The following is a 27,264-nucleotide window of genomic DNA, read 5'->3' as shown; positions in this document are numbered from 1 at the left end:
GTACAATTAAGACAGGCTAATTTGCAGGAGTCTGCCTGGAGATGATCATTGGAGTCCAAGGTTGGACTAGTCATCTGGCATACTGAGCATTTTCCCGGTGGACCGACAGGTACATAATTAATCATGGGGCAGCAAAAATCCCACTCCACTCCATAGTCCAGGGCCGGGTTTTAAACCCAGTCCGACCCTGCTGGGCTCCAGTACTGGAAAAGTGTGAGGGGTGAGATGGGATGGGGCGTCATTTGTATTAAACAAGGAGTGGAGCAAAAAGAAAACAAGAAGAGAGGAATCAACAAAGGAAACTGGGGGAGTCTAAACAACCAGTAAGTCTACGTGACTTTTACAGCGGGACGTCTGAGAACATGAGGCGTAGCCTCATTGATCACATGCTTTCCATCAGATCCAAATGCTGGTACTGAAATCCCAACAAGCGGCTACTGTGAGTGCAGCAGGCATCAGTGGGTCGTGAAGGCGTTAGAGCCCCACTCTCAAGGGCCGCTCTGGTGGAAGCAACGGGTCGGAGCCACAAGGCATACAGATGGAAGAAACCTGACCCGGTCATTGCTGAACCTGGCAAGAGTAAGTCTTGAAAGAGAGAAACTAGAAGGTTACCTGAGCACTGGAGTCTGATTCTCAGGCCATACGCTGCCTGGGGCATGTTCATAACCAATGTGAAGTGTCTGTCCAAGATGAAATACTTCAGTCTGAGTAATATTTGAGTCACTGCCAATTTGATAGCCTGCTTTCTGACCACAACGTACCTAATTTCTGTCGGCAATAGTTTGCAGCTCAGGTTGAGCACTGGGTGTTCTTTACCGTCTGACTCGTGGGCCAACATCCCAAGGCTGATATTAGAGGCATCCATCTGGATGATAAATGGTGAATTGGCAGATCTTACAATGAGCTTCAAGTTGAAAGCTATCTTAGCAAGCATGTAATAAAAAGCATTCGTTAATAACCTGAACACACGCCAGTCATAATGATTGTAATTTTACCTCTTCAACACAGTTGCTAGGGCACATGGGAGACCTTAGAAACCCAGTTTCCAAATTATTTTCTTACTGAAGCATGACGAGGTCACCACTTGTCAGCATTCCCAAGGTGACTATATCCACATGCCATGCTCCAAATCACAAAGACATAAATTCTTATATAAACCACAGGCTTCTAAAAGATCCTGTTTGCCTCCATTGAGGCCCAAAATTTATGTACGGCAGGGCCAATCAACCCCCTAGGACGCCATCTTCTGAGGGGAGGGGGCGGCGGCAGAAAAAGGCATAAGATTTGATTCGCTTTGCAGGCAATATTTCTTCCTTCGTAACAAAAATGCAAGCAGCCTTATTCAAATGCTGTTGCAATGGGTTTGCATTCTTCTGGGCAGTGGTGGCTTAATGGTTAGGGAAGCGCACTCGTAATTGAAAGATGGCAGGTTCAAATCCCTGACCAGCGACACACCACTAAGGTACCCTGCACAAGGTACCACCCCCAAGCACTGCTCCTGGGGCGCTGAATTAGCTGCCCCCTGCTATGTCACATATGGGTTAAACGCAGAGGACACATTTCGTTGCTGTGGTGTGTCGACAATTCAATAACATGCTACGTTTTTCAAAGCTGGGAGTATCAACTGATAAGTAATTTCAACATTGCAGCATTATTGCCAAAGAACAAATTCCTGTGAATATTATACGTTTTTTTTTAAATGTAACTTAAGATATACACTTTGAAAAATAATCTAGAAAAAATGCACTGAAATGATGGCCTTACAACAGCAGAACATTCTTTGACAAACAGTTACACTTTGAACCATTGCCTTCATTAAAGAAGCCTTAAAGAAACTTTTTGACCTCTGACAACTTTGCACGTCTTCAGAATCACGCGCTCACACAAGATATCTTATAGCAAATTTATATTATTCCATTATAAACCTAAAATTAGCTGCATCAAAAGTACTGGGGTAGTTTGCAAACCCTACACACTATTTACACGGTAATAAAACTGTTACATACATGTAAATGCGTGTGCATGTGTGTGCAGACTTGTCTCAAATTAAAAATCTCACGCCAGCCAGCTGACCAAAGTTATGAACCCTGCATTCATACCTGTACTCCTATTACTTGCAGGCAAATTGGTATGACACATTAGATAAAAATATAAATGATTTTTATTTTAGTCATAATTACACAAATGCATTGCGTGAGAGGGAATGAGAAAGTAGCATCGAAAATGACTGGGCTAACTGGTAGGGCAGCTCTCGCTCATTTAAAAAGCTGGGGTCCCTGGGGAGGATTTATGCGTTTTAATGGTGTCTTCCCATCCATGTACTCCACTCAAGAAACAAACTGCTTCTTCCACAAGGCCAATAAAAATGACAGCCAGCAGGACAAAATGGCCAATTCAATTTAGCAAATGTAGAGTGAAGCACCACTCAGCCTGGTCTGGAAAGTGAAGCAGGCCTACATCATAAGCAATTTCAAAACTCCCCACCTACATAGCCTACGTCTTCAAACCGTTAATCCAATCACATTTTAGGGGTATGAAAATTTGGGGTCTCATTTATCCAAGTGCAAGCAGAAAGAGAAACCCTAACCGTGAGTATTGGTACTTTCACAGTGGAATTTATGGAAGGTTTAGCAAATAAGAGCCCAGAAGTCTACTATGGGAAACACACAGGTTGGGGTTTCCCGGTGCTCTTATGGGTATGTAGGCAGGAAAAATGTGTCATAGGGGACTCCCCTAGTTGAAAACTGTATTGCTTAGCAAACAATAGGCTATCATTGGTGAACCACAGGCAACATTAGCTGTATGGCCATGGGGGCGGGGGTGTAGCTATAAATTCTAACCCCCTGACAAAATGTAACTGTACCCCGCACCCACCGCCCAATATGGTATGTAATTTAACTTATTCAAGGGTCCCTGGAAAGTTTGGGGGGCCCTGAATCTGTCAGGTATCCATGCCCCCATTTGTACCCCTGTGTGGGGGTGAATTTTTAACCCCAAGCCAACCGTAACTGGCAGGAGTCTGGCGGTCTCCCTGATGAAAAGGACTTTGATGAAAAGCACATGCATTCATACCAGAGGGACAATTTAGAGTCACCGCTTTACCATTCACAAGTTAAAAACTATCCGTAGATTACGCGCCAAAGCAAAATCGAAACCGTGCAAATCTATGTAGAGAAGAATCGACAAACGGTAGCCTGATACTGTATAAGCCTACTGCTTTACTGGCCACACCAACATTAATACAGTCGACGTCTTTCCAGTTGTTAATCCTCCGTTTTCTGTTCTAAAAGCGGGGGATGGTGCGCAAACGTAATGGAATATTTCCCTTAAAGGACACCATTCATTAATATGCCTGGTCTCCTTCCTTATTTTCAGCCTTTTTATGGAAGTGGGGGAGGGGATGCAGTGGGTGTAGCCTGTTTCTCAGGCTCAGGGAAGAGCAGCTTTAGTGTCGCGCATTCGGGCTGCTTTCGCCGAGCTTGGTTGTTCGGGAACAGTTATTAAGCCGTTTTTCACAAATTTGAAGCTAATAACAATAATACATCGAACATGGGAGTGGAAGGTTGCACAAAATGCATTAAATACTTACTATTTATCTTCAACTTCATTTTTTGGGTGAGTTGTCTTTTAATTATTTTCTAAAATACTCCATTAAAGGATTTAATACTAACTCTAATGAAAAGATGGGTTTTATATATAATCGATATATAAGTTTAAGTGTGTGATACTAAGGAGTCGAAGGCGATTGGTGATCGTGTGTTAGGCTGCTCCGCGTTTAATTATTGCGCTACCGTCTGCTAAAAATGCGAGGAAATGTTTTTTTTTTTTAAATCCAGATTCACCTTTATCCCAGTGATCGTTTTAATCAAAGCACAATGCCAGTGCACACGGTGGATAATAACGCGACAAAAGTGTATGTTTTGAACATGCATATCGTAGACGTGTTGTTTCTTTATCTTTAAACTTTGGCTAAGAGGCTAGGAAGAACCGCTATTTGCTTGTCGTGGGCGCAGTAAAAGGCGAGTTTCCTTCGCATTTAAGGCCTGTTATGTGTTACTGCAAGGTAACCGCTCGCTGGCTGCTTTCTGAACGGTTCGCTGTTTTTAAGCCCTTTCAAATGTACTGCAGGATCCGTTAAAGCAAAAGGAAATCTCGAAACAGTGATATGTAATCTAATTATCTGTATTCTGTTTTTTTTTTTTGGACAATGTTTTCGGATTTTAGCTACGAGCGGATTTTCCTCTCTATGTAGTATGGGATATATTTGTGTTGGGTTACACACGTCGCCATGTATGTACCTCGTGTTAAATTGCAAAAGGTAAAAATTCCGATGTTTCTCGTCGGGATATAAAATGGTCTGACGTCACAGGTTAGTGTCGATGTTGTTTTTTTTTTAACCATAATTGTATTTTGCCTAAAAAGGGCGAGTCCTTTTACTTTAACACCGATCACTGGAGGGGATAATATCTGCAAAAGAGTAAAAATTTCTTAACATACTTGTGTAAAATTAATATATAAACTTGTATTATAAAACTTAATTAGTGAACCGCTGATGAAAATTATAGTTATGGTAATAAGGGTTGTAAGCTGTCCATTCCCTGTTACCTAGGAGACTGCTTGCACTCCCCGTTTCGTTCAAGGACGGATTTTTTTTAACTCGTTTCTTAATTAAATGCTTTCACAGACATCCCAGTAGTGTCTTTAGATAAATTACAAAAACAATTACAATAGGCAACGAAGGTAAAATATCTGGCGCAACTTTACTTTCCCAGATAATCGTCTTGCTGGAAGCAAGATAATTGCTGGAACTTGAGTAGAGAGAGAGAGAGAGAGAGAGAAAAGATTTTGAGAGTGTGACTCAGTTATCCGGAAGAATCTTACTAAAGCTTGTGGCATTTTGGGTTGACAAGGGTACTGAAGGCTGAATGCCTTGATTGAAACAGGGTCTTCTTTTGTCGGGCTAGCATAAACCGTGGATGGGTTGTATACTTTAGCTTTCCCTTTAATACCCATCACTAGCAGCTTGTAGACAAGTGTATATAGACATGGGACTTGAATCTGTTGCAACAACTGGAGAAACATTCGCACGAGGTTTATCGAGGCCTCTTGTCTGTTGAAGAGGCAAATATTACTTTTGCCCTACTGCGGGGTGCATCACTCCGTATCGTCGTTTAGTTGGTTTCCTGAGTAGCAGGTTATCTACAGTATAGGATGAGGGCAGAACTTGCCGAGAGGCAAGGTCTCAGATGTCCTTCTCTGCCTTCCAGTAAACACATGGCTGTTGAGAGTTGCGAGTCGGAACAGTTTGCAGATTGTTTAATTGGGAATGGGGGGGAAAAAATGAAAGAAAGGGGAAACCTATTATGTAAAGGCAGCACAATAAAGAATTGTACACAAGGCTTTCTTTGTCAGCGCCGCAAAAAGAAGTTGCTGAGAAGTTTTTTGGGTGAGTGGTTCATGTGATTTCAGGGTATCATCAAATTGCCTTTCCTAGACTACGGTTTGTCAGGCGATATGTGTCTTGTCCACCAAGCCCCCATTCCTAGCATGCTTTTCATTCTGTCCTTCTACCAGCTAGACAGAAATAGCTTCCTCAGCCAACTGCCAGTGCAGAAACACTGACGTGAGAAGCAGTCGTATGTCTGAGCCACCTTCAGATTATCCCCAAATAGGTGATTACAGCAAGGTCGGACACGTTTATCTGGAACCTGTTTGAACGTATAACTATTTACCAGGTTAGATATTACTAATGCTTTTCGAGACCTTTTTTTTTTAAGGTAAATGAATCACCTCAAAGCCTTCCCTGTAGAAGATGCTTGAGGGTTATCTTGTAGAATGTTGTGTAATTTCAGGATTGAAATCCATGCAAAGTCTCATTACCCATAGTGCTTTTAGGAAGAATTTATCTGGTCTTGGACTTTACCATTTGGTGGTTACATCATTATCTTTTCTTCTAAACAACACAGACTAACATGGAGGAAGTTAAATGGAAAAACCACAAAATTCTGAAAAGAGTGCCATTTTCTATCATATGACCCTAGGCTTAATTTCTTTTCTGCTGAAGATACTGTCATGATGTTGCGGTGTTTTTTAAGTAAAGATTAAGCAAAGCCTGAACTACGATGTCAGAATGGGGAACACTGCAGAGAGCCTCAGATCTACACTAATATGCCTGCTGCGGGGTGAGAGTTTTTGGAAGTGTCTCGTGACAGTGTTGTTTATAATTTTTCTGGTGTATAATCTGTGAAATATGAATATTATTCTCTTCCTTTGTTTTCAAACTACCTTTATGTTCTATCTCGAAGATCTAATCCTGGATAAGAGGTCTAATTTGAACAATCAGGCATGTTATCTCTCAACATGTTTATTACTATGGTTCATTTCTTTTAAATATGGAAGCATGTTTTTTTTCTTGACGTCACTTCTCCTTTTCTTAAGATACTTTATGATTACCAATAAGTAAAATATTTTCTCTGCTTAAATGAGTTCTCTAGCCAAAGGTGGCAAATAATTAATAGAAATACAGTGATTCCCCACTATATCGCGGTTCAACTATCACAGCCCGCTACATCCTGTATTTTTCCTCGACACATCAGTTTTCTGCGTATCGCGTACGTTGCTTGTGGTCCAATTGTTGTGAGCAAATTTTTTGTGAATCCATACTGAGCTTAAAATGTTTTTATTTTTACATATTTCATTACGTATGCAGAGAGAGAGAGAGGTGTGTGTGTGTCTATATACAAATATACATTATTATTATTATTATTATTATTATTATTATTAATAATATTTGTTACTCATATCCTTAGCCCCACATCCACATATCATATGTGTTTACAAAGTGTGTTTTATTAAGTTTACTTGTGTTTAAAGTGTGTGGGAGGGGTATTTTAAGGCTTAAACTGTAAATAACTGTTTGTTTATATGGTCTTTTCACCTATCGCTAATGGATTTAGAACATACCCCACCTATCACGGAAGTTATCACTGTATTATGCTAATTGAAAGGAAAAGTTTTGCCAGTCCTAGACATAAACCTCAAGAAATGTTCCATGATTTTCTGACCTATGCAGGGGAACGCCCCATACTTCTGGAAACTCTTGTACATGGGATCAGTGTATCATAGGGTTACGATTATTTATAGACGGAGAGGCTTTTCAAGGGGGAAAAAAACATGCAATTGCATAAGATGAAATGGTTGAGAGGAAACCAAAGAGACTGCCGGAGATTTGATGAAAACAATGACCAGAAACATGCCCCAAAGAAACAATGTAGCAACATGAACATCCCAGAAATTGACCTTGATGCATTCAGTCCCAGGCTTGAATCTGATTTTTTGACACAATGGAAACATTTGAAGTAGAGGTGCACTGAACCCACTTTTTCAGTGCTGGTGCAATTCTGGTATTTTAACAAAGGGTTCATATGTATAACAAAGGGCTGATATGGGTACCGATCAGATACCAGAGCTCTTTACTTAAACTAGTAAATACAAATGAAAATTTGCCAAAAAAAAGCTTTAATTAGGCTACTAAAAATATACATAATGTACTACTCCACCTCGTTTTTACATACAGTTTTTTTTAGTGTTTTTGAGGCATTTGCAGTTCAATTTGAATATCTGCCAAGAATAATAGAAGTAACGAATTCTTAAAATGCCCTATAGTTTTTGCTAGTGTGTCTCCAGTGAATGGGAGGAGTAGGTCAAACCATACAGAGGAACTCAATACCAGTGCCAGAGCAAGCAAATGAGTACAAATAAGCCAGTAACTGTCCATTTAGTCTGCTAAGTAATTGTATTTCCCAGACCTAATGGTATTACACCCTGCCTACTCCTACTGTATACATAGGGGCAGAAACAGGTTGGGGAGTGTGGGTGGAGAAGTGATGAATTGTGATAACTAGTCAAGATTAGGGCTCTCGCTATCAATTATATCGATAATCGAGTAATCTACTGATTTAATCTGATTGATTCATCAGGTAATCTTTTATAATATATAATATGCATTGGAATTGGTGCATATGATCAGTTTGAACTCATGCACACACAGAGCAAGCACTACACAAAGTGGCAGAGTGCGGCAACTGCAATACCCACTGTGCTGCCTTGTCATTGTGGAAGCTTGTGTGATGTTAATTTTGACATGGCATTTCCTGTACATGCAATAGTTCCAACTGTGTCTTTGCAAGGGTCTCAGTAGTCTGCTATTTTCATTCAGTTTTAATGTGAAGTGCTTCTGCACAAATGATGTTTTTGCGCTTCTAATTTGACCCTCATCCTCTATCCTCCCTCTACCATGTTGCAGAGTAATCGATAAGGAAAATAATTGATGCCTTTTAATTATCAAGTAATCAAATTTAATCAAGTAATCATGACAGCTGTAGTCTACAGTTAAATAGTAGTATAATAATTAGTGGCATTAAGACACACAACTAGGACTGAGCATTTTGGGTAAAAACACATTTATTGGATTTCACATTTCCAATTGATCCATCCGGTAATCCGAGAAATTATACAGGTTGGGGGGTGTTGGAGGTGTATGGATTTGATGGGGGGCAGGGGGTGATGGGGCTGTCTGGGCGTTACATTGTCGTTCTGACAGCATCTTCTCTAGTTTAACAGGAGAAACTTGTAGTAACATGATTTGTTTTCTGCCTATCTGAAGTGACTGTTCATAGATGACTAGACAGGTAATTTAGAGATTTAAGGTTCTTAAAGACACAGTTGTATTCCTTAAGTATGTTGAGCAACTTCAAATACATCCCTAGTAATGTTTTTTTAAATTGATGACGAACATTATGTTTTAAGTTGAACTTGAAATATATTAGCGGTTGCTCTGGACATTAATAGAGGATGTGGCTTCTGAGTGCATGTGCTTGATGGGAATGTTGTTCCACTTAAATTTGACATGGATTATGATGCTATTGCTAAATGCAGACATGCTAGCCAAATTATATGTACGGGACAAGATGGTTTTTTAAACCTAACTTTGTTGTTGTTTTATTTGGCTTTGTCAAGTCAATACCAAATTCTGGCAAGCACAAAGATGGCATTTCTCTGGAATATCTCTTATCTTCACCTTAAATAATCTACTTATCAGATATTTTGGAGCTGATTACGTAGAAGCCAGGGTGTTAAAATCAATGCACAACACGATAAAATTAAATTGAACATAAATTAGACGTTGTAAAAGTCATCCAGAAATGTTCTGTACATTGTCTTGATTGTTTCTCCGGTCACTGAGCCAATGTGCTCGCCGTCTGCTTTTTAGATCAAGTGAAAATGTGGCAGCTGAAGAATTTAAGTCTTAATAGAAAGCTTGTGTCTTAAAATGCTACATTGGTGACTTAAACAGTGGTGTTCTCCATTTTCCAAAACTGCCTATCCGTAGATGGTTGCAGGGAACTTTGTTTTTCCATCCAAATCTGTATCTAAAGTATTTCACCTCATGAGACTCTATAAAATGTCACAAACTATAAATCACATTGATATGCATTTATAACACTTATCTATTTGCGCTGTATCCTGTATGTGTTCTTTTTAAACATTTACAGTGATAGTGTCTGTTGTGTAACGATTTGCTCCTGGGGGTGCGCATTTTGAACCTGGAGCAAGATGTAATTTTTCCATTGAAAATGTAATTTGTAACCTTGTAGAAATGTTGCTCAGAACAGAAAGGATCAGATGATGTGTTATTACAGGATTCTGTGTTTTTGGAGAAAAATTTAAATAAGGAAGATGGGAAGAATCTTTATCTTGAACAGAATACTTTTTTCACTTGTTATAATTACAAGTCAACGTAAAATGTGCTTTATTAATTTAACTGATAATTGCTTATTGTATGTTATAAGAAAATACTGTCTTCAGTATATTTCATGTTGTCTGGTGTTCCACACAGTATACAAATGTCTCCCATGTCCCTTTGGTTTTAGAAGATATGATTCCAGTCTTTCAGTTCATGAGTAAGGTAATTTTGATTATTTTTTATCGCAATTTCAAGCAAAAGTTTTTTTTTTTTTTTAAAGGTGTTTGCATGTACATGATTTGGTAGTCACATTCCTAGAATAACTCCATGTTTTATACTTGAGATTTTTAAATTATTTTTGGTTGATTTTGAGAGACTGGAAATTAAGATCCAATACCTTCTGTTATGTTTAGGACTGCCACTAATGACTGTAGATTTCTGTAGATTAATCTATCCACTATTTTACCGATTAGTCGATTAATCGAAACAATTACTTTTCCTCCAGAAAATCAACTTGACTATTTAATTTAAGGTAATTTTATTTTGACAACAACAAACTGTATGCCATTGCAGGGCTTTAACTTTAGTAATCTGTATAAATTTGGCGTATCCTTATGATGAATAAATTGTTAGCAGAGCACGCCACTTGCAACACAAACGATAAGCACGGAACTCGCGATGAAAGAAGGGACAGGTTAGCAACCACAACTTCTTTTTAAATCTTTTAAACAAGGTAAAAAGATGTTGGTGTGGCGGTACTTTTTGCAGATTAAAGTTTTCATTTTAATTTTAGTTCAAATTATTTTTTTTAACTTTATGGCTTTAATAATTAGTGCATTTAGCAGCTGCAAAGACAAAAGATATTAAAAAGCCCTCTGTACTAATAGTAATAGTAAAAAAAAAAAAAACATGATTAGACAACACGGTGGTTTCGCCTTTCCTAGTGATCTAGAATAGCACCTGTGTTTTCTCTTCCGGTGCGCATGCATAGCACTACTACCGCTGTGGTATGCCATCGCATTTTGCACAGCGTAAAACCACCTTTCTTTTTTGAATAATTTACCTAGTGGTATTAAAGGAAAACGTGTCATAATGAATCGAAGCGTCTCAGAAATCATAAATGTAATTTTATTAAAATAATAAAAAAAACAGCGCGCCGATTTTAAAATACTGATGTCAACGCATTTTCGACGTCGACGTCATCGACTGTGTCGACTAATCGCGCCAGCCCTAGTTATGTTGTCACAAAAGTCAGCTTATGTGCTCTAAGCTTCGCACTCAGTGTTCAGAAAACTGCGATTGTGAGTCTTTAAGGCACACCCAGCTGTTCCTCATGATTGCTCACTTGGTATTGCAGTCTAACCGCCTCTGGAAATATTTACTCATTTCGGGAAATCTGAGTCATGCTTCCTTGCAGGGGAAGGATCAAGCTACCTAAAAATCTGTGTATCACATTTTCACTTAGCTGAATTGAATCAGAAGTTAATTATTTTTAAAGAACCTGTCTTGCATACCTGACAGCAAGATTCAATATCAGAACTTGAAGTATGAGAGTGAAGGTAGTGGTTAATAGTCGCCCAACGACCGTTATTCACGTGTGAGAATAAGCCCAGATACAGTACTGGTTAGATACTGAACGCCAAAAATAACACCCACCCCCATCAATTGAGAGAGAGAACGATCGCAGTATGTGACAACCGTGATGCCCACTGTGCTGCCGCAACAAGCTTCCACACTGTATGAGGTTAATTTTGACATTTACTGTACATGCAGTTGTTCCATTGCAAGGGCCTCAGTCTGCTGGGTTCAAGCCATCAGTAAGTTGCAACAAAAACTGTTTACTCGGTTAGAAAATCAAATTTAGCAAGCTTTGCAATCTTTGTAGGCGTGTGAGGCGCATTTCTGAGAAACCTTAAAAGTGAAGTGGAAGAAAGTGAACAAGAACTGGTCACAGGAAGACGTTCATCTGCCGCATATATGTCTTGTTTTCCGTAGATGATGTTGAGAGTGAGGACTGTGGTTAATAGTTGTCATGCACAAATAGGGCAGATACATTAGTGGTTAGTTACCGAGTGCCAAAAATAGCACCCCACCCCCATCAAAGGAGAGACATCGCGAAGAGCAAGAGATATGACTCAAATTAAACTAGCCTCCTTCACACCATGCCTTAGGAGAATAAAGAGTATGCCTGCCTCACCACCAAGTCAAAGTTTTGTTGTAAAAAGCAGGAGTTAAGTAGGGTTTTAAATACCTTTCTTTTCAAGTCATATCTAGTTGCTTTAACTAAACTAGGCAGACGCAGATATTCTGTTTCCCTTGACCAAACAAAGTCAAAATCTTGGATTTGGTTGGTATAGGGGAATTTAGTTTATTCTAATTTTGTCTCCTTCTGTCTTCATGGCTTTTAAAATTCTTGTGAGGTCTTCAACATTTTTCTGCGAAAGTATTTAGCTGGTTACTAGGCAACCATTTCATAAGTTAAAGCAGGGGCAGTTCCAGAGAGCTGAAGAGCAGAGAGATGCTTCTGAGCTATTTTGGGCTTGTTTACAGGCTGTTTCTTGTTTCAGTTGAAGCTGGGATTATGTTTTTTTCCCCCTGAATTGCTGATTTTAATTGAAAACATTAACATGGGTGGGGGGGGGGGGATCTCTGGACTGAATCACAGGCCTTCATATGCGATGACTTCACTTTACTTTGCTGTACCACATCCTGTCCATTTAGCCCTCTGGGTTTCCATCCAACTTTTAACCGTGAATGTGCTAAACTATAATTAATACGAAGAACGAAAGTCAGATTTATATTTATGTATATAAATGTATAATTCAGTGTAGTAAATCTTGGATTGATGATCTTGGTTTGATGCATTCTTTAACTTGAAGGATTTTACGGTAAATTTGATCTGTTGTCATATTTGTTATTTAAAACCTGTTTGTTTGATCTTGATACCAGGGTGAAGGTAGAACTGGAAAACGGTGATGTTGTTGTAGACCCTCTGATAAGAAGAGTGAGCTAAAGCAACAAGCAGCGATCCACCCACTAACCTTTCAGCAGTTTAACACTTTTTTTTTTTTACACTCCAGTTTCAGCAGCTAACTGGGTTCAGTTCAGTCAGCTCAGCTGCAGTTTTTTTTTTGTAGCTAAATGAAAAATAGATTTGTCATTATTTTTAGATTGACAGACGAGTGTTTTGTGAATGAACACAGCGAATGTTCTGATTTCCTCCTGCTTCACAGTAAGAGGTGACTTGGGGAATATGTCTAAGGTAGATGTGGGTGTGTTATGAGGTCCGCGCAGATGGTGGAAAGAATGGGAGGGGTTGTGTTTTCAGATTTCTTGAACTCCAGGCTTTCCAGCACTTCTCACAGTTTCCTAGCATTCCTGAGGCTGGAGCCGCACAGCGTGTCATCTGGCTGATGCCTTCAGTCCTCCAGCAAAGCAGAAACCAGCTCCAGCCTTGTGGTGGTGGTGGTGGTGCATTTCTTAACCTCTGGTGACTCTTGATCTTGCACAGTTATCACTTTGTACTCATTTAGCTCCTGTATTTCAACAAGTAAAGCGTAGCGCTAACAATACAAAGGTCATAGGTTCAAATCCTAGCGACCACTTTCAAATTGTGAGCCATCCCTCTGCTGTAAGTCACTTTGGACAAGAGCACCAGATAAATGAATAAAAAAGGACACAGCCTAGTTCCCACAATTCCAGTGTTTTTTAAATTGCTTGTTTTAGTTTTCCCGCTTTGTCAGCATTGTCTAGTTACACATCCTGTTTTACAAAAACAGACCTTTGTAATAGAGACAACTCTGCACTGGCTAATGAGTTGAGCCGAGGAGTAAATGGTCTTTATTAATAGCTCTTTAGTAATTGTCTTCTAAGCACATACAACTTTTCTTTTTAGCCCAGTTGCCCTGCAGGAATTAGTGGATTACTACAGCCAGACAAGAGGAAAACATTGCAGAAAAATGCAGGCAAATTACTAATTCATATCTGCCATAAGCATGTACTTTATAATGTTTGAACCGCCGAATATGTGGCGATTTGCCCATTGCAATATCTTTTCATATTGAGAGGTCAATCAAAACAAGGGGTAAGTCAAAGGTTACAGTCAAGCAAGAAGATGTTTTCTTGTTGAGAAATGTGACACTTTTTCATAACCACCAAGTCTCAAGCTGAGGGCTGACATGGCCCTACTTACACTGAGCTGATTACGTCACCACCCTCTGATTGGTCGGAATGCATAGAGATACTGATGTTCTGCACGGGGATTATTTGAAGGCAAAAGCATATGTTCTATATGTTATTTATTAGTGGTATCGCACGTCGTGATGTATTTATGCATTCGCATTTAACTCGGCACTTAAAGTACTGTAGCATGTTACATGCAAATGTTAATTCTGCTAGCGTTTGATGCTAAAATAATACAGCGATTCTCACAGACATGCTAGCGGAAATTGGCACACAGTAAAAAGGAAGAAGAAATACATGTTAATAATAATAACATGATAATAATAATTGCACACAGTAAATCATGATGTACACTGAATGAACAGAAAATAAGCTTCTCTTCAGTTTTACATCACTGTGGCTCTCCAAACCTGGCAACGCCTTTACTGAGCCGACCCTTCTGCAGTGGAAAACCAAAACGAACTGGAACTGCGCTGTAACCAGCCTCCTTTTGCGGTACGGCTCGGGTACGACTCACTTCCTGTATGCCAGTGGGAAAAGTGCCAATGATTTCTGTCCCTTTGCTGCAGCTGGCCGGTGGTGTCATTCTGGGTGTGGGACTCTGGCTTCGCCATGACAACCAGACCAGCAGCCTTCTTTCGCTCGAGTTCGAGGGTGCCCAGGCTCCCAGCACCTTCTACATCAGTAAGTCCTTTTGCTTTTTAAATCATTCCAGATAAGTCATTATCACACCCATGGTTTTATAACTAGTCTTCTGCCTCCCTGAACTTATGCTTTAAATAATGCTCCTTAAATGAATGTTCTTCCCCATTCTTCAATTTTCTCCATTCTCCATTGAAACAGTTATCCCACCTAAAAAGAATCTAAGAAGTCCGGTCACTGGTTCTGTAAGATGTTGGTTATTAGTTGGCAGGCACTGCTATCTCCCAGGAACAGCTGTTGTCTATATTGGATTGTAAGCCTCCTTTTAAGGTTACAGGGGAGACGCTGAGAAAGAACAAGGGGGTTGGTGCTTACTGACCACAGAGAAAACTGAGCAACTGAAATGCTATCCCTTGCCCTCCACACTGGCGGTTTACACTGCGGGCCGACTGTAACCAGCCTCCATTAGCAGGGCAAGACTGAGCAAGGGGGGGTGATCATTACAGGCCATTAGCCTGGGTCTAACCAGGCAACAAGGAGGAGGCCTGTGCGGGTGCAGAGAGCCAAATGTCCCGCTGATCTGCGGCCCTCTCTGTCAAACGGCATGTGAGCATTCCTGTTAGAGGCAGACAGTCTTTAATGGAAACATCTTTACACAACAGCAGCACATTCCGGGAACACTTTACTTAAAACCATCTGACGGTTTTTATCTTTGGAAAAACCTTCGATTTGGGGAAGATTAAGAGCGTGTGCTGCCTGGTGTACAGAAATGCGTATCTTTGGGTCTGCAGTTTATGAAAGCACACCGACAGGCGCATATGCATGCAAGCCTGAGTCAGTCAGACGGTGTCAATTTCAGCTCATTTCAACCAACTAGTTGTTTTCTGCTGGTTAAAGTAGCAGACTTTGTGAACTGCCAGAGGGTGGTGTGTGGATGCTGTGCCCATCATCCTCCAGAAGGTTGCTGGTTCTATTCCCATGGTCAGCACAGTGATTCCATTGTTGGACCCTCGTAAGGCCTTTAATCCCAGTTGGCTGACCCATCTTTCTCAGTTGCATGTCACTAGGTAAAAGCTTCTGCTAAATAAATAAACGTTATACTGTTAAATGTCGGACTGCATGTAGTAAGAAGTGAAACTGACATAAAGACCACAAATGTGGAGATACGACTGTCCTGCTGGGGTTCATGTCCAACAAATGAATGGATTGCTGGCCAGGGTAAGAACATCGGCCCTTGCTGACACCTCAGCTCCTGGGACCGCAGCCTGTGTACACAAGAATCCTAGAATAACCTTCCCTTCACGGCCAAAGGACACAGAGCTGTGCTCAAATGATTTCTGTGGTTATGAGTTCCTTAGAAGAAAAACACACTTTTTCTTAACTTCCTTCACATCAACATTTCCTTGTTTTTTATTTTTTATTGTTAAATTCCCCCCACCGCTCAATTAAGAAACATTAGTGATTGAAGTTGATCTGATCCTTTGGCTGGAAAGCATGTGACTTAAGGATAAACAGGAAGCATAGGGTGGTCAGGAATGCCTCTGCTAAATGAGCATGTCTCTGACGACACCGTATTTCATAAATCACATTTTTGGGAAACTATCAGTAATAGGTTGCACTATATTTCTTAATGGGCTAGAAATGCAAGCAACTTTTCCCTTAAGCAATCAAGCTTGACATCTTCTATCTGGATTTAGTTATTCAGTCTGCTTTTGCTGGGTTTTTTTTTACTATTATTTATCCTTTTTTTCTGTATGCGCAGAACATACCATAGCAGCCAGTAAGTGTCTTAATAGTGTGTCTTATCTAACAAAGCTATCCCTAATTGGCATGGAAGCAACAAGTTCACCCATAAACCACCATAGTCCAGACACGGGCAGTAAGTTGACAGCCAGGTAAAACCACAAAAAGCCTAACCTGTGATGAAGATGCAGGCAGTAGATCTTGGAGCCGAGATATGTGATAGAGGAATCAAATATCCGGAAGACAAAGACGAAAAACCAGTAAATTAATGTCATACACAAGGACGGAACTGAAACTGACAGTGACCAGCCTGGGCTTCGATGAACTGAGGCCTGGTTAGATGAGGCTGCAGAATCTACAATCCCTTTATTAAACAGCAATCATCCAAATGCTTTAAGTGGATGAAGGGAATAGCATGTCATTTTTGTATCATTAATATATTAGACTTTTGGTTATAATGGAGTATTAAAAAAAACTGATGTTTCTAAAAGTACTGAAAAGTAAACCCTAATCCCACTGAGTCATGACCATATCATTGTTGTATCTAAGCCCTTGTTTCTACACGCCTACAGTTGGGTCCTGGAAACACCCTTCTAACCAGGCATGTAGTGTGGTTATAGTATCTGCTATTCATCCGTCTTCCAAGCCAATTGTCCGGTGCAGGGTTGCTAGAAGCCTGGAATCCATCCCAGAAAATGGGGGCCCCAAGATGGGGGAACACTTTGGGCTAGATGCCAGAGCATTGCAGAGCATGCGCACGCAGGAACATTATTAACAATTCGGAGACACCCCTTCAGCTGACCATCCCTCCACGGCAACCACTAAGGCAGCGGTAAGGGGCATGTTGCTAATTGCAGCACACTGCCACGCCCACCACACAACAAACCCCCTCCGGGATGAGAGCCTGAGAGCCGCTGTGCAGTGGGTGAGACCTCAGCACCACATTAGTCCAAATGGAACAGTGTAAGTTTTTTTTTTTTTTTTTTTTTTTTTTTTTTTTCCTTCTGGCAGCTGGAGTACCAATTCTGCCCCCGTTCTCTGTACGTTTAAGAGGACCTCCTTACATGGCTGGATGTAGATTAACATTATATCCAGGACAAAGCAATTGCAACTTAAGGGCCTTGCTCAAGGGCCCAACAAAGTAGGATCATTCCTGGCATTCATGGGATTCAAACCAGTGACCTTCCAATTGCTGATACAGATCCCTACCCTCAGAACCACCACTCTGCCTAACCACTGAGCTGTATGGAAATCTGTAAAATGGATTTTAACTAATGCTCTTAAAATTAAGACACCCCTGTTCATGTTTGTACTGTTTGCCTCGCTTGTTTGTCGTTTTGGACAAAAATATGTGCGAAATGAAGTAAATGTGATATTTGGGGCAGGTAGCACAGTAATTATGGACATAATCCGAAATAAGCCGCCAGTTCGAGGCCCAGGGGGGGACCCTACAGTTGTTCCCATAAGGACTCTTAATGAGTCTGTAATTTAAGTTTAGTGGTTAGCATTGCGGCCTCACACAGAATTGGAGCTAATTGAGGGAGTATGTGATTGAGTGCTCAAAAACATTATGCCCATTGTAGCTGTACCTTGGTTATGGCTAATGCTGGTTACAGTTGGTGATAATCAATGGTTTGGGAACATTTTGGTTTGTCAGTAAAGGACACCAGCACTGGAGAGAGAGACCAAGACTGTCAGTTCTGTTATACCAAACTGGGGTATGTTGCTAGAAATATATCCAACATTTAAGAAACTTTAGCCAGGCCAAAAAAACTAAAGGCTATAAGGTGCCCTTGTTTTTTGAACACATGCAAATTTACATGGTTTGTTTGCCTTTTTGACGTTTTAATTTTACGTATTTTTATAATGTGCAAATGAGTGTCTCTTAGGTTTTGACATTCAGATCGTCTTACTTTTTTACAACTGTTCCTAATTGTGTTTGCGGTTTTAATAATTAATAATTTAAATGTCCTGTTTTCCCTGCTGTACCGAAGTTGCGCTGAACTGCGAACCTTGACGTTTGTATCAAACTATGAATTTTGTTTACAGTTAGACTTCTGTTAGCCTAATGTTATCTGTAAACTAGATGGCTGTTTGATAATCTGGCTAGGGCCAGCAGGTTGGTGGAATAGCAAAAGTTACTTAACTGGAAGGGTTGATGACATTTTATAAACACTAAATATGTATTGCTTAGCTGATTTCAAATAAAGGTACACTATTATTAGAACAGCATAGAATGCAATTCCATGATAGCATTTTTCTGCTGAAAACCAGTTCCAGACCATTCCGCCTTGTTTAATTCCAGCTGACTAATAGACATGTAAGGTGTACAGCTCCTAAGACCCGCCCACTTGTTAAAAAATATTTTATATTTGCGATATATATTTTCATTATGATACTTAATCATTTGTATCCATTTTTTTTCTTCAATTTTGACACAAAATTAACTCCATACCCTTGTGGTTTATGCTTTCTGGGATGAATTTCAGGCTCATCGCAGACCATAATTTGATAAGATGGATGTATGAGTGGTTAAATAGGTTTGTTAGAGAAACAATTAAGTAACTTTTTTCATCCTGCTTCTTAACAGAATATGAATAAATTGTACCCATCCTTGCTGAATCATATTATTGAAAAATGATGTGCAAATAATCTGAGTTCTGACTATAAGTAGGCCTGTCACGATAAATTTTGCTGGACGATAAATTGTCATAGGAATTATTGCGATAAACAATAATATTGTCGCTGTGGGACCATTTTCAGCTGATGTAATGATAATGGCATATTAATGCAAGTACACCCTTTCAACGACCAATAAACTTTAATTTCTAAAGAACATTTAATACTGGGACAATAAACACTGAGACCTTTGTAAACAAAAAGTGTAACAAACAACGAAACACTCCATATGAATAAAAGCAGGTGCCTCAACAGGCCAAATCCATAGCTACTTTAGTCTGGCAAATTCCGAGCAAGAAATATAATTTATTGCCACATTTTACTTTACCGCTTATAGTGAACACGTCTACCTGGGCAAAATTGATAATTATCAATTCAGATCATCATAACTTTTTTTTTCTTCTTCATATGTCAATTTAACACCAGCCACAAAGTTGAACGAACAAGACACCCCTTCGTATCCGTGGATCTAAGACAAGGCAAACATCTTAAAGCCATTCTTCAATTTACTCGTTGGTACTTTAAAGAAGGATTTACAAAAGCGATGCAAGTCATTGATCATAAGTTTGGGCAAGTCCTGTAAATGGCATGTATAAACCAATGCCATTTTTCACAGACCGGAAATGAGCGAGCCGCATTTCCATGACCGCGGAAGCTGACGTGCAAAGAGCCCACTGACAGGAGAGTTCACTCCTCATTACTACTGATGTGTTGTTCGCGAACGAGACGGCTCTTTTTAAGAGCCGATTTATTAATGTTTATAAAATTGTCCGGGTTTTTGAGCTGCCTTAACATTAAGGACAACAGTGGCTGGAACACAGTGTCTTCCGAAAAAGCCCGCTCACGACACGGCGTCTTATTTTTAACAAGCTCAAATCAGGTCACGCTAATCAGCGTCAGGTTAAACGAAGAAAGGGATGGGTGTTTTAAAAAGATCTGTTTAGGAGCCGAAAGAGCCGGCTCTTCTTGGTGAGCTGAGCCAAATGAGCCGGTTCGCTAAAAAGAGCCGATATTCCCATTTGGATAGAGAGAGACACGAGGAAAAGAAACAAACAAACAAGCATGCAAATGAAAATTATCGCGGCCGGAAAAATTATCAACCTCATTTTAATTATCACGCATTTATCATTTATCGCGACAGACCTAACTGTAAGTAACTCAAGTAGTTAATTTCTTCTCACAAGGCAAAATGACACAAGATGCAAGTTGAAATAACTGGTTGTGTTCACAGTGACTCCAGTAAATCATATTTTAAGTTGTTGAAGGCAAAGCTGAGAGAGTGTAATTTGTTCTCTCATGGTTATAGATTGTGCTTTAAACTTTGTATGCACTGTGAGTCTAGTGGTAGAGGTATTGCTGGAGTGTTGTGAGAGCGTTATTACATATTCTCACTTGCTCACAGCCATACTGCTGTAGTGTACTTGAGTAAAGACATGATAAGAGTGTTTTTGTTTCCTGTCTGTTGGAGGGATTGCATCTGGCCATTGAGATGTGGTTAATCTCTTCATGAAGAAAACGTAAATGGATTTTAAAAACGGAAATAGAGAGGAATAAACTTTCTGTGGAAATTTCCTGCTGTTGTTGGGAGGAGTTTGTGTTTTGCCTTAATGCTTATGGTCAACAGGTTTTATCTGAAATCTCTCCATATGGGTTTTGCTTTTGAAAATATTCTTCCAAACAAGGAGCTGCAGTGTTTTAAGCAGGATTCAACTGCGATGAACCAGGCCTGGCTGCCAAGGCTGCATACCTTTTATTTTATGGCAGCAGGTTGTTTTGGTTTTTAGATTAGATCTTTTGAAAAGATTAAGCTTGATTTTAGCTAAACAATGGTCTATGGTTCAACATTCCATTACCGAGATATTTTCATGAACCAGTGATATTGACATTCTGCCCCCGTTGTGAAGTACCAACACATACTTATAAACTTCAAGTTTCTTTAAGAGGAATTTGCACGTTGGTATGTATGTAACCGTTGATCTGAGCCACTGTCGACCTGATGAAAAGTGAACTTTCATTGTGATGATTATTGTGCTTGACAGTGGTCACAAGCATAAATATCATTTTGTCATTTTGTCAAAATCTCAAGTGAATCGTAAGGATTTGTTCATAGTCTGTGTTGTGTGCTAGCACATATAATTCCTGTGTGTGTGTGTGTGTGTGTGTGTTGTGTGGACTGCACTGAGAGCCCATCCCGCCACAGATCAGCCAGGGTAATGAGATTGGAGGATTCTGGTCTGTGAATTATCCAAGGCCTCGCCTTAACCGCCGGCTTCTGCAGCTGAAAAGGGAGTTGTCCCTGCCTCTCTCTCTCTCTAGCTTTCTTCTCCCTTTGTTATATTACAGCCTAAAAGCCTTTTAATTTTAGTGTTTTTAATATATTATTTTGGAAAGCAGGTTATATCATATCAGATTTAAAAGCGTTGTTCTCTGTGCTTACATGGTTCGCCAGTAAATTCAAAGCCAGCACGCTGCCTCAAAGTCAAATAAGCTTTTAAAACATCACAGGGTTAATGCTGTGGCAAAGGAAAGTGGATGAAGGGTGAAAATGTTTTTTAAAAGGCATTGAATAGCTTTTTGAGAATGGTCAAAAGAAGTAAAGAGCGACAGCCAGAATCTGCTTAGAGGTTGATGTCTTCCCATTGTGGATCAGGAGGCCTGTTCCCTGAGGGCACAGATATTTTGTGGCGCCTCCTTCACCTTCTCTACCTCACTGCTCCACTGCAAGTGCCAGCCGTCGTTTATGCATTCGCTCCACGGAGAAGTTGTTTAGCCTGTTACTCAATGACAGAAACACGTGGTCGGGCTCCATTTGGGCGAATGAATGAAGTCCTCCAGCTTCGTGCCTTATAGCTACCCCTGCTGGCAAGGCCGGACATCATCTGGCAACGGGACCCAATCGGGCTTTCTCGACGCTCTTCCTGCTCTGAGGGGTAGTCGGACTGGCTGCTGCCCAGCTGGGCTGCAGTGGAACAAATGAAGTGGACCGAGTGGCAAAGGGCTCATTCTTTATGGGTCCCCTTTTAATGGTGCCTCTGTTCATGGTGTCTCCTAAAATGTGCACTGATACAAAATGGAGGAAAGGAAAGCAAAGACAACCATGCAGGAAATGCATGAAATTATGGGAAAGAAGGGAGGGGTGAAATGAGCACGGAGGTAATAATTCAGCATCTGGCAGATGCGTTAGTGTGAGGCAGGCGCTGGAATAAGGAGACTTGTGTGCCATAAGACAAGGCCGAGTGGGTGGGTATTCACTCGCTTCTCTTTTATAAATGCTTCTGCCCTGAATTGAGTTGGTATCCAGAATGCGCATCACCTGTTGTTCAAGTGTATGTATGCCAAGTGGTAGGCTGCCACTAACGACTATATTTTTCCATCAATCAATCTATCAAGTGTATTACTTATTGGTCGATTAATCTAAGTGATTAATTTTCCTCCAAAAAAATCAAATTAACTTTCATTTAAGGTGATTTTATTTTGACAATAACAAACTGTATTTGCAGGGCATCACGGACGGCAGCTTTTCAGCATCATATGGATGTTGACTTTACTTATGCCCACAAATCAATAAGCAGATTAGTAGTACATGTAAAATTTTAAGAAGAGTGTTGTGATTCCCAAAGGTTAGCAATCTGTATAAATTTGGCATATCCGTATGGTTATTAAATTTGGTTAGGGAGGCACGCTGCATGCGACTGTTTTGGTAAATCGCGAATGTGATGAGCACTGAAGTTGCGGTGAAGAAAGGGACAGCTCGAGCCTTCTCTACGTTACACGACTTTTGAAGCCATCAGATCGCTGTACCGTTCGCACTACATGACTTGCCGTCTTGTTTAAGTCGTTGTAGTTTACACACTACTGTACACGACTGGACGACAGGAGGTCACACGCTACAAGATTTTCCACCAGGAGATATCGCTGACGAGTGCGTCTGGTCTCCAAACTGCACTTTGTCATGAAATCACACGGGAAATCACAATTCTAGTATCAACACGCTACAATCTGATGCAATACTTTAATCAAATGACAACACGTATGCTTGGCATGTATAAACAGATGGCAAATTGACCCTCGTATACGTAGAACTGTCAGGAAACTATCACATACCTTCAGTCTTTGGTGATATACGCATATATGTGCGCGTGTGCATATTTATACATATTTATATGCATCTTCCTGAACACTAAGAACAGTTTCTAAACAAATGTAACTTTTTACTCCTTTTTAAGCACCTTTTTAAACTACTGCCTCGGGTTTTGCTTCACCCTGTGTCTTGCGCTCTCATTGGCTGTGTCCACAAAACTTTTCACACTTACAGGATCGGGAGTCACCAAACAAAGTCTAAATATTTAGCACATCAAATATCTGGCAGGCGTCTGCGATGCATCGGCAACTCTATCAGGTCGCGTCTTTTAAACATGTTTTAAAAGAGGTGATATTGTGGATAAACATGGTAAATAAAAACGTTTGTGATGTGGCGGTACTTTTTGATGCTTGAATTCCCAAACATTTCATCGTAAATATAATTTTTATTTGTACTTCCATTCATGATTTTTTTTTTTTTTTAATTTAATGTTCATTTTCGTTTCAGTTTTAGTTTACAATAATAACGCTGAAATAACAACACGCTCAATGTACACGAACACACACTGGCACCGTCAATTAACGTAGAACAATCCCAGAATCTAGTCTAAACATTTTATCACTTATTCAATGAAAATTCTGATATTGAATTTGAAGTGCTCTCCATACTAATGGTAATTTAATAAACATGAGTAGACGACACTTATGGTGGTTCTGTCTTTTCTGGTGGTCCATCATCCAGAATAACACCTGTGTGTTTTCTTTTCATGTGCTTGTGCATAGCACTAGTGCCGCTGTAGCATGCCTTCGACACTTGGCACAGTATGAAAACCACCTTTTTGTTTTGTGGTAGTTCTACTACTTCGATAATTCCATAGTGATATTGAAGAGAAACCTTCGTTATAATGAACTGAAGCATTTCAGAAATTAAAAAGAATATTACAGTAAAATAACTTTTTAAAAGGATGTGTTGATTTAAAATATTGGTGTCGAAGCATTTTCAGCGTCAACCTCATCGACTGTCAACTAATCACAGCAGCCCTACTAAGCGGTAATGAATAATGAGGATCTGAATTCCAGCAGGGGAGGTTCAGTGTTGGGTTTGAGTTCCACCTCCTGTATGTGTGTGGGGCTTCCATGTTCTCCCCGTGTTGCGCGGGTCTTCTCCTGCAAACCAAGGTCAAATAGTAAGGTATCTGTACCTTGACTGTAGTGTATGGTGGTGGGCCCTGTGGTGGGCTGACCTCCTAGGGTGTCTACCAGCTGTTTGCTGCCTACATCAGACTCCAGGTCTCACCAACAGTTGGAAGATGGATGAAATACGGCAGTATTTATGAGAAACTCTATGCATATGGATAAATATTTATCTGTACCAGTTTTCACCAGCCAACCTCCATCTGGGCTGAACTACAATTGCATCTGGACCACACAACCATCCTCCCCATTCGGCAGTTATTTTTCTTGTAGGAACCTCCCCCAAGATAAAATTTTATCGTCAGTCGACCACTCCTGGTTGGAAAATTTTACTGTCGGGGGGCCCTCACGCCTACTTGCCAAATTTTATTGCCATACACAGGAATGGAACAGAAACTGACAGTGACCAGGCTGGGCTTCGCTGAACTGAGACCTGGCTGAATAACAGTGCAATATTCATAATACTTTTAATACAGTTATCAACAAATGCTTTAAATAAATGAAGTAAATAGCATGTCCTATTCATGTCGCAAATATGTTAGACCTTCAGTTATAATGATGTTTCCAAAAGTACTGAAAAGTGAACCCGAATCCCACTGAGTCATGACCATATCATTGTTCAGGAAGTACAGAGTTGTATCTAAGCCCTTGTTTCTACACACCTACAGTTGGGTCCTGGAAACACCCTTCTAACCAGGCATGTAGTGTGGTTATAGTATCTGCTATTCGTCCGTCTTCCAAGCCAATTGTCCGGTGCAGGGTTGCAAGAAGCCTGGAATCCATCCCAGAAAATGGGGGCCCCAAGATGGGGGAACACTTTGGGCTAGATGCCAGAGCATTGCAGAGCATGCGCACGCAGGAACATTAGTAGCAATTTGGAGACACCCCTTCAGCTAACCATCCCTCCACGGCAACCACTAAGCTGCATGGAAATCTGTAAAATGCATTTTAGCTAAATTTTAACACATACTTGTTCATATTTGTGGCATTTGTCACACTGAACAAAAGCATCTGCTAACTGAAGTACACGTGATATTTGGGGCAGGTAGCACGGTAATTGCGGACATAATCGGAATAAGCTGCCAGTTCAAGGCCCAGGAATGACCCTAAAGCTGTTCCCATAAGGACTCTTAACTAAATAAATAATTTTATCCAGCTGAATAAATAGGGGATAGTATAGTGGTTAACACTGGGGCTTTTAATTATATCTTCGGGATACCCCTGCCCCCAGTCGGCAGATTTTGGATGGTATTTGGCCCTCAGAGAAAAATAGTGATGGACCATTGATTCAAACATATTCTTTGAATAACAAAAATTAATATTTCCACTCATCCATTTTGTGGTGAACCTAGGCTCTAGTCTTGGAAGCACAAAGCATGAGGTAGAGGAACACCCTGGATGGGATGACGGTCCATCACAGGGCAGACACGCATTATGGACAAGACAAAGCCCAGAAGACAAATGAAATAAGAAAATTGTATAAAAGTAAAGGCATGGAAATCAAGTTTGATAAACGACATGGAAAGCTGATGTAATATAACAAGTAGTTTGCGAAATAATGGTTTCCTGTTGCATTGCATTCTGGGCTAATTAGATCTGGTCGAATTTAATAGGCTCTAGCTGGAGAATTGCCCACTCCCATAGTGATGGGAAGTTTCTCAATTAACTGATCTGATCCTTTCGAACTGTGCGTTATAATGAGTTGATTCTGTGATTCACTACGGTGTCTCAAGGTTACGTTATTTGACTGAGGGATGGCGCTGGTGTCCAGCAGAAATGTTCAGCGTGACTATTCACAATAAAACAAAACAACATATAAAAAGCAGAAAGGGTGTCGATGCTGAATCAACACGCGTGTATATATATAGTTCTTATTTTCTTTACTTAAGCCAAATTCATGTGCATGAGTATCAAGGTCTACATCACAGTTAACTGCATTATTAATACAATGACACCTACACATACAATGAGCACGAGTAAGCTTGCATACGTTGTTGTGTAAACGTCAGTTAATAATTATCTTTTTTTTGATGAGACATAGTTTTATAATACAGAAATGCAATAATTTACTGTTGTGGTAAATGATGAACAGCTGCATTTAAATAATAAAGTAATACTAAATAAATATCAAAATATAGGCCTATACTTGTGATAATCTTTTTAAAATATTTGCAAGTATATTGTGCATAAGTGACTGACTGAACCACAGGTATAATAATAATAATAATATTAGCATGAATAAAATAATTATTATAGGGCATATGAATTGTTTATGTATGGTGTGTTTTTACATTATTGATTGCATTCAGTCTAGTCTTTTCAACAATTTCGCTGGAAGAATATCACACATTTGTTTTTTTATTTTAATACAGGCAAAGACATGTGCGAGTAATTGGACCCTTGAAAAGACAAAGTACCGTAATAATACTGTAAGCGGTCCCATACAATAAGCACAAATAAATGTATACAAACATTGTATAAACGCCAAATACAATAAGTGTGTTATTACTGCTGTCATGAATCGGCAATAGATGTGTTTATTTTACCCTGTTCATCAGCGTAGCAGCATTTCCGCAGTAAACGCCACGTTGAGTCACCTACTGAGTGTCCGAAAACCGTAAGTTCGATTCGTTCTTCGAACAGGTTCTCGGGTTTTTGAGTCACCGAGTTAGAGACTGTATCTCACTTCACTTATACAGCAACCGTCCAGGTACTCGGCCGTTCGGGTGTTCTCGGCACCAGACGAAAGTCTACGAACGTAAAAGTAACGAATGTGACAAACAAAAGAATGAACGTAAAAGTGATGAGACAAGCGTAGACGGAACGTGGAAAATAAATCCGCAATCGTGGGGGGTGCTTTTGGATGTTGAATAGCCAAAGGTCAGTTTTAAAAATATTTTTAAATCATTTTAAAAATCGATCCGTTCCGACTCACGAATTGGTTGGACCCGTTCACTAAAAAAGCCAAGTTAAAAAGAACGATTCGTTCGCTATCACAA

General features: G+C 40.1%; 1 protein-coding gene across 1 annotated transcript in view; it reads left to right on the top strand.

Annotated features, from left to right (window-relative positions):
* Nucleotides 1-3,409: 3,409 nt before the first annotated feature.
* Nucleotides 3,410-27,264, top strand: part of cd81a (CD81 molecule a) — a 30,251-nt gene continuing 6,396 nt past the window's right edge. Inside the window, exons 1-2 of the mRNA XM_049030182.1 lie at nt 3,410-3,615; nt 14,497-14,611. Of these exons, the coding sequence (XP_048886139.1) occupies nt 3,550-3,615; nt 14,497-14,611 (181 nt within the window). The 5' untranslated portion in view covers nt 3,410-3,549. The remainder of the gene's footprint in view (nt 3,616-14,496; nt 14,612-27,264) is intronic.

This window comes from Brienomyrus brachyistius, chromosome 11 (assembly GCF_023856365.1).
Source record: "Brienomyrus brachyistius isolate T26 chromosome 11, BBRACH_0.4, whole genome shotgun sequence".
Taxonomy (NCBI): Eukaryota; Metazoa; Chordata; class Actinopteri; order Osteoglossiformes; family Mormyridae; genus Brienomyrus; species Brienomyrus brachyistius.
The sequence above is the reverse complement of the archived record's forward strand: the minus strand, read 5'-3'. Positions and strand labels throughout refer to the sequence as shown.